The following is a 14,936-nucleotide window of genomic DNA, read 5'->3' as shown; positions in this document are numbered from 1 at the left end:
ATGGCGGTGGACATCTATGCATATGGGGAGGTGTGACGCTCTGCTCTGTCACACTGCCGTCTTCAAGGAGGCTCAGACTGATATCTGTGTTGCTAAACCTGTCCAATGCAAGGCTTTCAAACATAACTCATTTTACTGTTCGGGGGGGTAAAGCATGGGATAACGTGGTTATCTTCTCTTATATCACAATCTGTTGCTCCCACACACTGATGCGTCTGCGGCGCATGTGCAGACACACGTCCATACATACTGTCGTGCCTCCATCCAGTCAGTCAGCTGGCTCTCCATCATTGCCAGCAGTAGCCCCGTTGCTCTTTGGTTGGTTGCAGGTTGATGGATGAGTCTCCCCTGAGCAGCTCTGTTAAAGCGCCTCTCTATCAGGCCGCGAGCCCGCATGGACCCTCACATTTGATTAGATCCCAATGGAAGCCAGTTGCTCCCCGTCATCACTCATACAGCACACAGGCACGGGAATGCAGTGGCGAACGGCTGCAGCCAGCGGAGCACGGCACTTGACGCGCTGAGGAAGCCATTTCAGTGCGAAGAGAGGATATTATGTGACTCGTGTACAACTCTGTTTCATATGGGTGGCAGCGGCACTTGGGTGGAGACAGCAGGAGGAAGCAGGGTGTCATTTTCATTCTTCGTAGGTCGTGTTCGAAACATAATGCCTCGTGCGTGATTCGATCAATCAAAGCTCTCCACCTAAATGTTTAAAAAATGAATGAGAGTGAAGACAATTACAGCACTCCTAAAGTAAAAAGGCTTCTGGCGCTCTGACTCTCTCTCCCGCTTTCATCTTCCATCTCCTCTCTGTTGGTATTTACATGTCAATGACTTCTGTGTAAGTGCCTTTCTTTCTTCTTTTCTCTTTTTTTCCCCTGTCTGCTATTTACATGTCATTGCCTTTCGCTGCTTGGTGGCACTGCGTTGAAATGAAAGTAATTTGCTCTCTGACAGTCGGGCCATTTTACCAGCTATTACGCTCATCCATTCTGGTCAGTGAATATTAATGACAATGAAATCATGGAGCTGTGAAGAAATTTTGCGAGCTCTCGTGTTAGTGACGCTGGTGTGGCCTCCGCAATCGCTGCCCCATTTACTTCCATTTACATTTTGTTTAATTTATATGCAGAATTTCGTCTCCCCCTCCCCGACGTCTTGTTTTGTACTGAGTTAATTGTGTCAGGAAGAGTGTGGAAACTGAACAATTCTTTGACGTCTAAATTCGATAGCAGTTTGGATAGCAGCGATAAATGTGTTTATGTTTGTTTTAATGCTCCACAGTCACCAGCAGAGCCTTGAAGTTTTCATTTCGCTTCAACTTTATTGTGTTTTGTCACTTTACAACCACACACACTTTGATGAGGTGATTTCAATCAAATCCCATGGGCCAACACTGGGTAGCTTATACTTGTAAAAATAAAAGTAAAATGGAAAAGGGACGTGCCTTTGCATTCAACCCTCTTTACTCTGATACCGCTTAGATAAACTCTAGCGCAACCAATTGCAAGTCACTTGATTTTCCCTTCCTGTGAATGCAGAACATCTACGAACATCAATTGTATGACTTGTCTCATACCTACAATTTAGTTACAATGTGACACAACAGCACTGGCTATGGAATCAGATGAAGTGTATGGATGCATTTGTCTTGCGATTAAGATCCAGCACTGACCAAAAGGACATTGTCATATAAAAGACAGACAAGTGAGAGACACTAGCGTACCCATAACTTTTGTCCTTGTGTGTGATGGTGAAGAAATGAGATTTCTTGACAATTTTTTTCAGTGCTGCCTGAGCTTTAGCCATCGCATATTGTCAATGACATTGGCAGAACCCATCGACTCAATGTGTTTTTAAACTCCACTACATCTGCGATGAAACAGACGAATGCACATAGAAGTCACCCGTGAGTCATCCAAATGTCTTGTTTCCAGTTACATAAACACGTGTTGGCTTAAAATAAAACACCATGACCAGAATACATATCTGTTTTAGATTTTTTTTTTTGCACCTATGTTTGTAGACAAAAGGAAAAATATCAAAAACATAAGTAAAACTAAAAAAAGAAAAAAAAACTTCGCTTTTGTTGTGAATTTCATTTGGAATTAAGCCATTTAAAAGCCTCACTGTGCCGTGTCCACAGTCCGAAACCTCTCATAAAAAAAAACCATCCTTCCTTGAGGTTTTACGGTTTTTTTCTACTTCTTTTTCTGTCGCTCTGTACCTTTTATCAACCACCAGATATACAATGCTATGAAGTGGAACTAGAATGCTGTGTTACGAGACAATAGTGATCATTCCCTGTTGGATTTAGTTCTACACACTTTTGAATAAGCAATGCTTTCATCTTAACATGATTCTCAAACAATGGTACAATTAACACTGGTAACATTTGTGCTCTTCTTGTTTGTAGCTCCTTATGAGAAGTTTTGGTGTCCGCTCTTTACAGGGTAAACAAAATATAAGGTAATAAAGGCATAAATAAAGCAAATTAGATGTGATAAAGAGCTATGAAGTCGAAGCATCCAAAAAAAAGGAGTAGTTCTAGTACATTCATCTTTGCTTCAGATACCCTACCATAATGGTCTCGATACAAGCAGAGCGCAGAATGACAACGAAAGGTGAACGTTTTCTGCCACTTCACATGACGCGATAGCACCAAGAGTTGAACATTTTTCAACTTTCTTGTGTCCTGTCACCTAAAAGAGATGTGACATCACATTATGGAAACAAATACTGATGTTACACATGATGGCATATATGTCTTCATAATGAAACTGTTGAACTATTTATACCAATAAAAATTGTGACCAGCTCTATCAGGGATCTTGGCAGTAAAATTTGTAAATAATGGCTGTGGCAAGTTTTTTTATTATTATTATTCTTTTAAAGAAGACCGACGTAGTGAGTTCCTTGTTTATCCACATCACTTACATGTAAGAAGTGTTGCGTCGCACAACGTCTGATTAAAGAGTTAGCTGAAACTAACAGAACATTGGAGGGAGCAAGCAGTTATCAAATATTAAACATGCTTGTTTCCCCCCANGTCGACACTTTTACGTATTTTCCCATTCATTGTGCAGTTTCTTAAATCTGCAACTGGTCTATAAATTTGATATATTGTGCAGCTCTTTTATGCAGTCCGTTTTAATAATCTAAACTTGTGTAACGCTCACAAACAACCTGATCTTTCGCAGACGGTGCATCAGAAAATGTATGTAATTTATTACACAGATGGTCAGAGTAAGGGTCTTAAGCTAAAATTGAAATATTAAATTTATTCCCAAAAGAAATATTTCTTTGGTACCAACTAGAGACTAAACACTTACGCATTCCAACATCGCACATGCTCTTTAAGCTCTTTAATAAAGCTATTGATACAATAACTTTTTCTCAATTTGTAAATCCAGAAAAGAATCACTGAGAAATAAATACTGTTCTTTTTTTTTTTTACTATCACTTTATATTGTCCCTGTAGGGACATTTGCCTCATTGTAATTTGAAACATTTTTCCTTGAAACATTTTTCCTTAATAGTATCAAATCAATCAAACATAAGATGGTTTGAATGATTGTGAAGAGATGAAGAAACAAAGTTCGGGTTGTACGTTAGCATGCTGTTCTGGATCTGTAGCTTATTGTGGCTATTTTGTCTCTGTTCCTTCAGTCTTTTCAGGCCCTGGTGAACGACACAGCAGAGCATGGCTTTGTGGTGGTGTCGTTTGGCGCTGGAGTCAAGTATCTCTCCCAGGACATTGCTCACAAACTGGCAGGAGCTCTGGCCCGTCTGCCACAGCGTGTCATCTGGAGGTAATGCTCGCATGCACCCGTTCATCTGTCACAGAATAATGTTTGAACAGGACTTTTTTTTCATATATATATATATATATATATACACTCATCATTCTTGATGTCACATGACGTGGAACCCCGTAATCAGCTATATAGCTGGTCAGGAGCATTGTAAAATAAAGGCAGTGCTTTGTCCCTCAGTGCCGGGTTGTTTGCTAAGGTCAGAGTCCGGACCCACCCACATGTACGTAATATCTGGAGTCATCTCATGCGCAGTGATCTCCTTTACATCATGAGACTTGCCTCTGCCGAACCTGATGACTTCCATTTTTAACAAAGGAACTATTTCATTTTAATTACTGCATCAGATCACAAGAGTATAAAAAGCTGGATTAGTTTAGTTTATTTTCTAAACTTCGTCTTTGCTGGTGTATTGTAACACACATGAAGACGGATAGCTACAATAATTGCCAATGTGCTTTCGTAGGTATGACTGCAAAGTAAGGTAGGCTTTAGGTAAACTGTGGGAATAAAAGCATGAGACATACACTGGCCTTTATTGTAAGTACAATATAAGAGAAGAAATAAAAGATTGAGAGTAAAGAGAGAAATGGAGGGGCTGTGATTTCAAACATAGCCTCTGAGCATGTTAATGCTTAACTCTTATCTTATGTAGTCATTGATTACAGAGACCCAGATCTCTGAGTTGTTCTGATCCCATACAGGATTAGGAAATTCATTGTAAAACTGACTGGCCTCCAGTATAATGTCCTCTCCCCAGGAATCCAACAGTAATACTCATCACTCTTAATCACCTTTCCATCAAAAATGTTCTGCTGACATTTATTTAGGAATATTTGTGAGAACAAACATTACCGGCTCCAAATTTAGGGACAACTTATATCGATCGTCATGTTTTCTTTCACCTTTGCTTTAATGTTCCATAATGAATTATAATCGGATTATAGATTAAGTTTTGTTGATGCTATATTTGTTAGTTAACTTATATAACACACAATAAGTAAGTACCTATGATTAGGAAAAGTAATCCCACATTTTCCCTTCACTCACTTTGTGACTTAGTCTTTTTTTTTTTTAATGAACGAATCTTTGTTTAGACTCCACACCTCATGAATAAACACACAAGAAGCGGTGAAAGGATAAAGTTCAAAGTTGACAAACCACATTCCTAACTTTGTAAAGATAGGACGGACGACAGGGAAGAGAATGCCTTTTCTGTGCAGGAGATAAGAGAAACGATATATGTTAAACGTTTGGGTGTGATTTAAGAAGCAGATATCAATAATCTTGAGACTAGATGTGCAGCACATTCTTTCTGTTCTTTTATACGTATAGCAAGCTCAGTAGTTCTCATAATTAAGATGCAGCATGCTGTCTTTCTCTATTTTTAATGTAAATATGAGCTAAAAATTGGTGCGTTGTTTCTCTCCTTTACTATAATTTAGCAAACTAAACCACTGTTATTTTGGAAACTGGATTGCAGTTGTAAAATATCGAGAAGCTGATGTCAGTTATGCAGCACCCAGGGAAGTTGACTATTTGTTGTGAACATGACTCTGATAAGATTGTTTTTTTGTTGTTTTTTTTTATCGTGCCACAGGAGAGAAGTATCCCAGTCACATGGAACACGACACCTTTTATTGCTCCCATTTACTAAATGTTCCCATGATCTGCATATTTACACAGCCAAGCCTCACATCCACATAATGGTCATGTACGCCTTGTTCAACTGCAGGGTAGTTTTTGTGTTGCCGCGTCACATTTAATTTCTTTTTTTTTTTGTTTTGTTTTACATACAATCAAAATTAAATCCATGAACTGATGCATAAATGAAGACAAAGAGAAGATTCTGTTTAAAGGCTTTCAGTGTTTATTAAAACCAAGAGGATGTAAGAGATGGAGGGCCAATGTGTTCGAAAGGGGGATCAAACCAAATGAATTGTTTCATTGATAAATGCCTCCATGAATGCCGGCTTTGATTGGCACGACAATGAGACGAGGCTTTGTTGACTCTGGATAAAAGACTTTGAGTCACGGAGGGAAGCAGACAGAGATGGACAGATGGAGGTTGTTTTGTAGCATGCATATGCATCGTTAACGGAAATGCTTTACACGCGCACTCTTTCACATCCACCGATCTCGCACTCTGCTTGCTTTCACACAATGACAAGTGTTAAGGGTCTGTGTCATGCAGTTCAGTCACTCTTTGCCAGTTCAACCTTCTGTAACCTTTTGTTTTCTCAGATTCACCCGTTAATGAAATTTGCCTATTTTTACTATTGAGACATTGTGTCCATTCCAGGATTTTTTCAGAAGAGCAGCATACTTTGATTAAACATTTCATTTGATAGTGGCAAACATAGTAAAAAGTGCTCAGCTAAAAAGGTTTTTGGGTTATATTCCATATCCCTCTAGTATGGAGGGATCGGTTTATAGTCATGATCAGCTCCAATGTGATCAAAGATCTGCCGATACCTGTGGGTTCTGGTAACATTGCGCAACACCTGTATGTATTGCAAAAAGCTCCAGTAAAGTTGTATTGATGAAAATACTGATATGCTCTGAAGAGACTTTAATTTTCCCAAAAATGCATTGACTTCCCCAAAGAGAAAAGACTCAACATTTTATGGACTCATCAGACTTAAGATCTTTCTTTTATTCTCCAAGCAATTTGTCAGGCAACATTCAAACACTGTAAAGCTTTGTGGCTCAGGGATCATGGTATGCCGGTGTTTTTCATACTATGACGTTTGGCCGATTTGTTGTATACCAGGAATACTTAGTTTGAATAGCAGGATCATTAGTCAATGTCACGCTACATCAGCACCCACTTTCTGCACCTGTAGCCTGCAGAAAGAAAATAAAACTATATTACTCTTTATCTTTATCTGGTCAAAAAAAAGCTACATGTAAAACAACAACCTTATATTTTAGCTTTAGATATAAATAATAATCAAGCACAGCAGAGTTAATTATTTTGATTTTACATTTTTTAGATTTAGAGTTTAGAAGTGGTAAAAAAAAATCATCATGACTACTTTATTTTTGCAATTGTTTTGAAATAGAAAAACCAAAAAAACAAACCAAAAAAACAGATTGGTTATGACATTATTTTAAATGATTTACCAGGTGCAGTTTGCAATATGAATAGTTGTTTTTTTTTCTTTATACATCAATCCTCTTCCCCTCAGAGCCACAGAAATTGCTGAAAAGACTGCTGCCATTTACAGTGCCAGTTAATATTAAACTCTAATACTTAGATGCATTCCATTCACATTTCCTTCATAACTTGGGAGTCATCCAGTTCTTTAACTAAATCATTGTGAAACACTATTTTATGAACAATGTATTTGGATAGGCAGAATTTATTTTCTTATCCTATCGTTATCTAAAGAAAATAAATGGTGGTGAACACTGCATGCAAAATTTATCAATTTTCCATAGAGATTTTTTTTTTTTTTTGGGGGGGGAAAGAAGGAACTTCTGTAAATATAAAAAAAATCCACTCATTAATCATTTAAAAGCTTATATTTAATCAAATAAGATTATACCATTGTTTTATTTACCCACAAGCACCACCTAGTGGCTATTGGTGGAAAGAAAGTAGCTACAAAATGTTTAATATTGATGTCAAAATCCATCAAGAAAATATATACATGAAAACATTTGACAAAATGTAACATTTATTGCTTGTTTCATCATTGATGGCTGTATGTTTCTATGATGCAAAGCACTTTAAACTGCGTTGTTGCTGAAAATGTGCTGTACAAATACATTTGACTTAACGTGATACAAAAAATCTAACCCGAGTCCTTTACTCACTGATTAAATAAGATAAGTAGACACAGACAGTATCCACGGATCTTTCTGGCATTGTTTTATTGTGCATACATGGCATCTATTAACTGATGCATAAGCGACCGAGCTGACAGGCTTGTTAGTGGTTGGTCCATGAGGTGTGTGGTTATGCAAACAATATGACATCATGAGTTATTACTTTAGAACTTGCTTCTGGTGTGAGTAATGTATTAATATTTTCCTCCCTTTGTACATCGAGCCTCAGTGTGAGTGTATAAAAGGATGTTAAAACAACTGTGAACTTCATTGAATTGCAATTTACCTTGTTAAGAAGTTTTGTTAGCACTTGCAGTTTAATTATGCTGTGCACAATTAGGGGATTGATTTTAATGGCTTCTCGTTTAACTGTACATGGAAACCTTAAAAACACATGTCTAAATCTATGTGTACTTTGAACAATATTTACCTTCTAGACATTTTGAATAAATACCTCTGCTTCAATTCTGAAACAGGGGTGTTTATACAAAAACAGAAGGAAATAAATTTTTAGTTTGTATTGTTAGGACCTTGATTTGTCTAAATCTTAGCATTTCTTATGGCTGAAAAAGTATATATGCAAATAATTTCAGTCACTCGCATTGTGTTGCATGTGCCACAGACATGGTGCATTTGAAAAATATTGCAGGTTGGAAATTAACCACGTCCCAATAGTAAAAAAAAAAAAAAAGATTCACCTTTCTTCTGTGTGTCTCTTCTGAACAACTTGTTTCAGTGTCGGGTCCTTTCACTATGATTTTCCTTGTCTTTCTTTTAGATTCTCTGGAGTTGCACCCAGTAACCTTGGCAACAACACCAAGCTTGTTGATTGGATGCCACAGAATGACCTATTGGGTGAGTGCGTACCATTTATATTTAGCCTGGTTTTGTGTACTGTGTTTCATGGTCCCTGAAAAGAGCATTTCATTGTAGAGTTGGCCTGAATTCAAAGTCCAAATAAACAGACGCTGTAAAACACTCTTGTCAAATGAGATTGGCAGCCTTGGCCATGCTGATAACTCTATGAACTATGGAAAACACAGTGCAATGGTAAAAGAAATAAAAATAAAATAAAAAAAATCAAGTAATAGTTAAAATAGATTTATCGCCCAGCCAATAGATGTATAGATAGACAGTTGGATAATGGGACTTACCCGGTTGTGCCTGATGGACGTTTCAGAGACTCATTAGCCACTTTAGTGGTGAAATCTAAATGTGAATGCTATCCGTGTTCTGCTCTAAAGATGTGTGAACAAAGGTTAGCAAATATTTACACATTTTCATGTTTGACCTTTTTCAAAGGTCAGAGTAAGTGACTCTGTTGGCACAAAGGAAATGCATGTTTAGGTTTGCTTTGTTTTTATAAAGAGGTGATAAAATCAAGATTTTATGGAGAAACTTTTGAAATAATGTGTTTTTAAAATATATGTTCCACTTAAAATGATGAGTCTCTGTCACCTGCCCTGAGAACTGTAAATATTTATATCAAAACAGGAGTGCAGGAAACGCAGCATGTTAATAGTTACTAATAATTTCAACACCTATGCTTCCCACCATCCAGGCCATCCTCACACTAAGGCCTTTCTGAGCCACGGGGGCTTAAACAGCATCTACGAGGCCATGTATCATGGGGTGCCGGTGGTGGGTGTGCCTCTCTTCGGAGACCACTATGACACCATGACTCGTGTGGCAGCCAAAGGGATGGGAGTCATGCTGCACTGGAAAGACATGACGGAGGAAGATCTCTACGCTTCCCTCAGCAGTGTCATCAACGACCCCAGGTTGGACTGATTGGTGTTATCTTTACTCGTACATTTCTTTGTAAGCACCTCATGCAATGCTTTGAAATGTATTAATCTTTGTTTTTTAAATTTTGATTTTATGTGATAGACCAACACAAAGAAAATAATTGTGAAGGAGAAGAAAAGTTATTATACAAATAAAAATCTGAAACCACTTTTACAACTATTGATTTTGTTCTCCAACAAACATTTACAAACATGGCGTATGCAACAACCAGGGCCTGAAACATTTCAGGCCTGAGATGCTGAAACACTCTTCCAGTGAAAGCTTCAGGAGGCAGTGGCTACTGCCTCAGGTGTAGCCACTGCCCAAAGCGCAGAGAAGGCGTGTTTTAGTATCGCTGACACCCATGAGCGCTCCACTGTGGAGCGAACCTTCTGCTTCCTAAAATGCTGGCGGCAGTGTGTAACTTGTATTTGTCACGCCACTACCGTGGCTACCAAAGGTGACAGCTTTTCAACTCTCCACCTCACTCACATCAAGTTCTGCCTTGTCAAATTGTGTTTCTTTACTCATTTCTCTGCCGTTTCCATTGTTGACCATGAAATAACATTGGTTTGCTGACTCATTGAAATGCACCGACATTCACAAGGTAGCTGCATTCGCCTTCCATGGTTGAACATGGGTGTGTAGGGGGGCCAGAACCTGAGGTGGATGCAGCAAACGAGTTGCAGCTGCTATTTATAAAGGTGAAATTGATTTCTGGTGTGTGTGCTCATGGTTTCATAAACCAAGATTTATTTTGGTGCATGCCATTTTCAGCTTTTGGGTGTAGGTAGACTTAGACCCGACGTAATGTTCTACAATGTAGCTGGCAGAACAAACTCCAGTGTTTAAAGAAAGCCAAAGGAGCTCGCAGTTGTGTAGTTTGTAACGGGGAATGGTGTTCTCTGTATCTCTTTTTTTTCATAGTCAGAGTTGTCCCCATGTTTTTGTTTTTTTTTTGTGTGTGTTTTTTTAACCCCCATCTCTGCTGTCCTCCTGTTCCCAGGTACCGCCAGCAGGCTCGTCTCCTCTCCAACATTCACAAAGACCAGCCAGGCCACCCAGTCACCAGGGCTGTGTACTGGATCGGCTACATCCTCCGTCACAGTGGCGCTAACCACCTGCGCTCGGCTGTGTATGAAGTGCCCCCCTACCAGTACTTCCTTGTGGACGTCCTTCTTGCTGTTGCAGCTGCCGGCGCCCTCATAGTGTTTTTACTGCGTAGGTTGGTACGTCTCCTCAGGGGCAAGGCCGGCGACCACAGCAGAAGAGTCGACGGCAGCATGACCAATGGACACTGTCACTCTGAGAGCATTGCCAACGGGAAGCACAAACGCAACGGTTCCTTGAAAACCGAGAAGAAGATAAATTAGTGTTTCTGAATGGCGACGTGAGGAAGAAGTTGCCCTAAGGACTCAGTTCTAGGTTTGGTTCATTGCTTTGACAAAAAGCGTGGAGCAAAAGCTGTTCTTAGGTCTGTGTCAACGAGGCAACTGCTACTCAGAGCGAGCACAAGGCTGTAGGAGGATACACTGCGTTGTGTGGGGACAGCAAGGCATCGGGTGCTCCAAATCTGTTGTGTGTATGTGTGTGTTTAGATGAATGTTTGTGCTATGAGGCAGAATTAACAGAAAAAAAAAGAAGAAAAAAAAAAAACTATAACCACAGCTACAGCGAGACACCGCAAGTTGTTTTTTTACGGATGAAACAAAGGAAGGACACATCTATACAAGCATCTCATCTACTCCATGTTCCCTGCTGGCTTCCTCAGCAGAGGGAGGACCACCAAGCCTTCATCCTAGGAACAAAAGCAACAAATCAAACTGCTTTGGATTGATCCTGTGTTTTAAAGTGTCTGGTGATAACTGTAAACAGAAGAAAAATCTATTTATTGCTGCTTGAATGCATTTTAATGATGGACCTTTTTAACCTTGTCTTTATTGTTAATTTATTTCATCTGTCTGTCAGAGATGTGACAGCATGACGGTGGACGTACACTCCTTATTCCGAGATCGCATCTCTCTTTGTATTAGTGAAACAAGCAACTTTGACAGCAGCGATCGAGGATGAGTCAGAGCATCACTCATTTACGATTGTTGCTACCGTAGTCCCGTTTCTTCATTCTGCTTCCGTAATCTATTTATTGCAGTAAAGATTTCTTACCCTGTTGCCATTGTCAGGGCTGCACTTGACTTTGTACATCATTTCTCCATTATTTAGTTGTTACTTAAATTCTGTGCACTAATTTCAACTCGTCACGATTGCTAGCCTTAAATTACTTTTCCCACAGTTTTACTTTGATAAGCCTGGAAGACATTGCTGTTGCCATCCATGTGCAAACCAGCAGACTTTATAGAACTTATTATAATTTCAATGCTTGAATGAAGTGCCTTCTCAAGGCTTTATGTAAAATCTACAGGGCTCTCCACATTATTGGCATCTCTACTAGATATCTTAAAGCAGCTGTTGAACAAATTATTCTTACGCTTTACCATAATAAAATATGTGTTTTAGCCATTCTTCAAAAAAATGTTTTATGATCATTTAGTAATCATTGACCTGTTTCCCTTTAGAGTATGTGTATGAAGTCACAGAGGCCTATTTCAATACCTGATGGTGTTTTTTTTTATTAATTTTACATTTAATTTCTATGTCTAAGAACTATTCATAGGTAACCCAAAACTTTGTTTCCCTGGAGAAACATCACCAAGATGCCATTTTCTTTTAGCCAATATTCCAAATGGGGAAAAAAAGAGAACAAGTTAAGAAAATAAGTAGAAGAAAACTGCTACTCATTCAAGCTTGAAAATATCAGCAGCAGAGACAGTATTACAAGTTTTAGGAAAAACTTAAACTGTGACAAACAAGGTCACTTAGGAAGGAAAAAAAACAAAAACATTAAGCAGCACATATGCTACTCATCCCAGTTGAAGTTGACCAGTGTCTGTAAACGTCACAATAATGAAAGACTTCATACTTTCTAGGAGAATGTATACAGAAAGCAGGGACCTATTTCTCTTGGCCACTCTTCCAAATGGGAAAGGAACTATTACTATGTCAGAAAATGGGCTTTCGTTGCACCACGTTTAGCCCAAGATCATCTTCACACCCTGCAGTGGAAAATGTTGGTAAGAGAAGCATTACCAACATTAGTCAACAGTAAACTTCTTATGTGTCTGATTGTGCTGCTTGCAGTAAAAGATCAATTATTTTCTAACTTTAAAAAAAAAAAAAAAACTACCAGGAGGTGCCAATAATTGTTGAGTGCACTGTATGTTTCTCTGTCTTTTCTGTGTTTCGTCACACATCGTTAATCTTATTATGGGAATGAGATGGCTCTACGGTTAGCTCTATGAGATTCGATGACATTTTTGTTCTATGAAATTAGAACGTGCAAACAATTGTGTGTTTTTAAGCCGTCTTCTGTTACTTTTTTTTCCGTTTATCTTGTTTCTTGGCATTCCTTAGGAACAGATGGGTGAAACAAGATCAAAAGAAGCCATAGTGTAAAAAAAAGGGAAAAAAAAGATTCTTTTATAGTTTCTTGTAATGTGACACAAGCTAAAAGAAAGTATACATAGAGCTGGGAATATTCGGGCAACGGCAACCTCCGCTCATTGTAACACTTTGGCATCGGGTATAGTGTATGCTTTCTACTCAGACTCGTATAAGCTTCAATCACAGGTAAAAGCTGGGATCAGTGACACCCTCCATGCTTTTTGTAAAATATCCCTGAAATAAATTACTCTTTCATTTCAGTAGTATAATGTCACTGTGAACATTTTCAGAGAATCCAACCTTCAGGTTGAGAGCATTTATTCAGATGGGGGCCAAGCGTGTGGGGACAATTAACTGAATTACAGCTCCAGCAATTTTTGGCACCCCCAATATTTCCTTTATGATTAATTTCTATATTTGGTTTACTTCCTTAAGAACCATTTGTAGCCCCAAACTTTTTGTTTTTCTGCAACAAACAAATCTGACGCAGAAGCCAATTTCTCTTCACAGTTGGAAAAACAACAGAACCCAACGGTAAACTAATCCAGATAAATAACATGATTACAAGATGATGGCTAATCAGCTAAGTTCCTATGAAAACCCAATCAGAGCAATAATGAGAGAGGTTTTAAAAAAGCATAGAATTGCGACAGATGGATTGAAATGAGGATCCAACTTTTATGCAGAGTGAAAAAGACAAAAAGGGAAATAAAAATAAAAATTCTCCGACATCGACAGATGTAAAATTGCAGCAAATGTTCATAAGTTGTTCTTACACAAATTTAACGGGTGGCAATAGATTTTTTTTTTTTAGGGTGCTGTAAGTATTAAACTAAAGAAAATTTTCATTTGAACAACATAAAATAACCGACTTAAAGGGGGGGAAAATCTTGATCTCTCTCTCTATCTCTCTCTTTCTCTTTCTCTGTGAGCTACATTTACACTTGCACCACACAAACCAAGCCCTGCTGAAAAACAACAGACTCTCATACTTGAATCAACTTTCTCAGTAATCATCTGTCATGATATCAGCAGTCGGGCTCTGGTAGTAGGTGGCGTTGCAGGTGCTACAACAGGCTATGAACAGGGTCTGAAGTTTAGTACACGTTTGATATTCCTTCCTTGTCATTGTTTGCAGTATTAATATTGTAGCCCCGACCTGTAAAAGAAGGCGTTGATATTTTTTTCTTTAATGTCTAGATTCACATCACCAGTCCTGTGAAGTTTGTATGTCATCAGCTTGAATACTGCCTCCACTGGTGCACATACTTTGCTCTCTTCTTGGACCTCGGATGTAAAAGTTCTCCTTTTGTCTCTGACGCTGTTTAGATTTTTGTTTTACCCTCTTTACGGGATGATATCTTTTTTTTCTCTTTTGTTCCCCCTCCACGCCGACTTCCATGCGTGTCTTATGTTGTAAATAGAATGTAAACAAAATACTAACGCTGAATAAAAGTCAAATATTTTGTTTGCAGACCTGATGGAAACCTTCTTTCCTATCTTGCAAACATGGGAGGCAAACTTTGGGTGTGGAATGTCGGAATGTGGCGTTATCTTTGCTTACAGTAAACCTGCAGAAATTATTCACAAATATTGCTTCATTGCAAGTGAAATACATGTGGTTTAAATATAAAAAAAAGAAAAAAAAGTGGGGCTAAAAATTTTGTTTGCTCAATGAAAACAACTGAGTGACAGAATATTTTAGTCTAACGCAACTTCGCCGACAACGAAAGCTAAAGCTGAGCATTTCGCAGAGCGGACTTTCTCAGCTCGTTGTTTCTTCTCTCTCCTTCACAGACTTCGTCTCTGCCTTACAACAGTTGAGGGTGGCAGCCTGTCAGTTCAACAAAGGCTAAATAGAGAAGTCATTGTATTTTCGTAACAGCTAAGGCACAGCGTGCAGCCCGACAGAATGCAACACTTAGCTTTGCAAACAAAATGCAGCCCTTAAATTCTGGGGGGGGGGGAAATTATTTTCTCTAAAATAAATGAGAGGCT

The 14,936-nt window shown here is 38.7% G+C and overlaps 1 protein-coding gene across 1 annotated transcript; it reads left to right on the top strand.

Annotated features, from left to right (window-relative positions):
- On the top strand, window positions 1-13,494 carry LOC103137940 (2-hydroxyacylsphingosine 1-beta-galactosyltransferase-like). The gene is made up of 5 exons (XM_016671372.1): window positions 1-30; window positions 3,640-3,815; window positions 8,431-8,507; window positions 9,214-9,433; window positions 10,447-13,494. Exons 1-5 carry the CDS (start codon window positions 1-3, stop codon window positions 10,811-10,813), a joined length of 870 nt encoding a protein of 289 aa, XP_016526858.1. The 3' UTR covers window positions 10,814-13,494.
- The last annotated feature ends 1,442 nt before the right edge of the window (window positions 13,495-14,936 follow it).

This window comes from Poecilia formosa, unplaced genomic scaffold, assembly GCF_000485575.1.
Source record: "Poecilia formosa unplaced genomic scaffold, Poecilia_formosa-5.1.2 Scaffold44, whole genome shotgun sequence".
Classification (NCBI taxonomy): Eukaryota; Metazoa; Chordata; class Actinopteri; order Cyprinodontiformes; family Poeciliidae; genus Poecilia; species Poecilia formosa.
Note: the sequence above shows the minus strand (reverse complement) of the source record. Positions and strands in the feature narration are given on the sequence as shown.

What these genes read in the sequence shown, in the direction of transcription:
- LOC103137940 (XM_016671372.1), top strand. Translation starts at nt 1, where the DNA reads ATGGCGGTGGACATCTATGCATATGGGGAG. An exon ending in CCACAGCGTGTCATCTGGAG is followed by an intron (nt 3,816 to 8,430) that starts GTAATGCTCGCA and finishes TCTTTCTTTTAG; the next exon opens with ATTCTCTGGAGTTGCACCCA. An exon ending in GCCACAGAATGACCTATTGG is followed by an intron (nt 8,508 to 9,213) that starts GTGAGTGCGTAC and finishes CCCACCATCCAG; the next exon opens with GCCATCCTCACACTAAGGCC.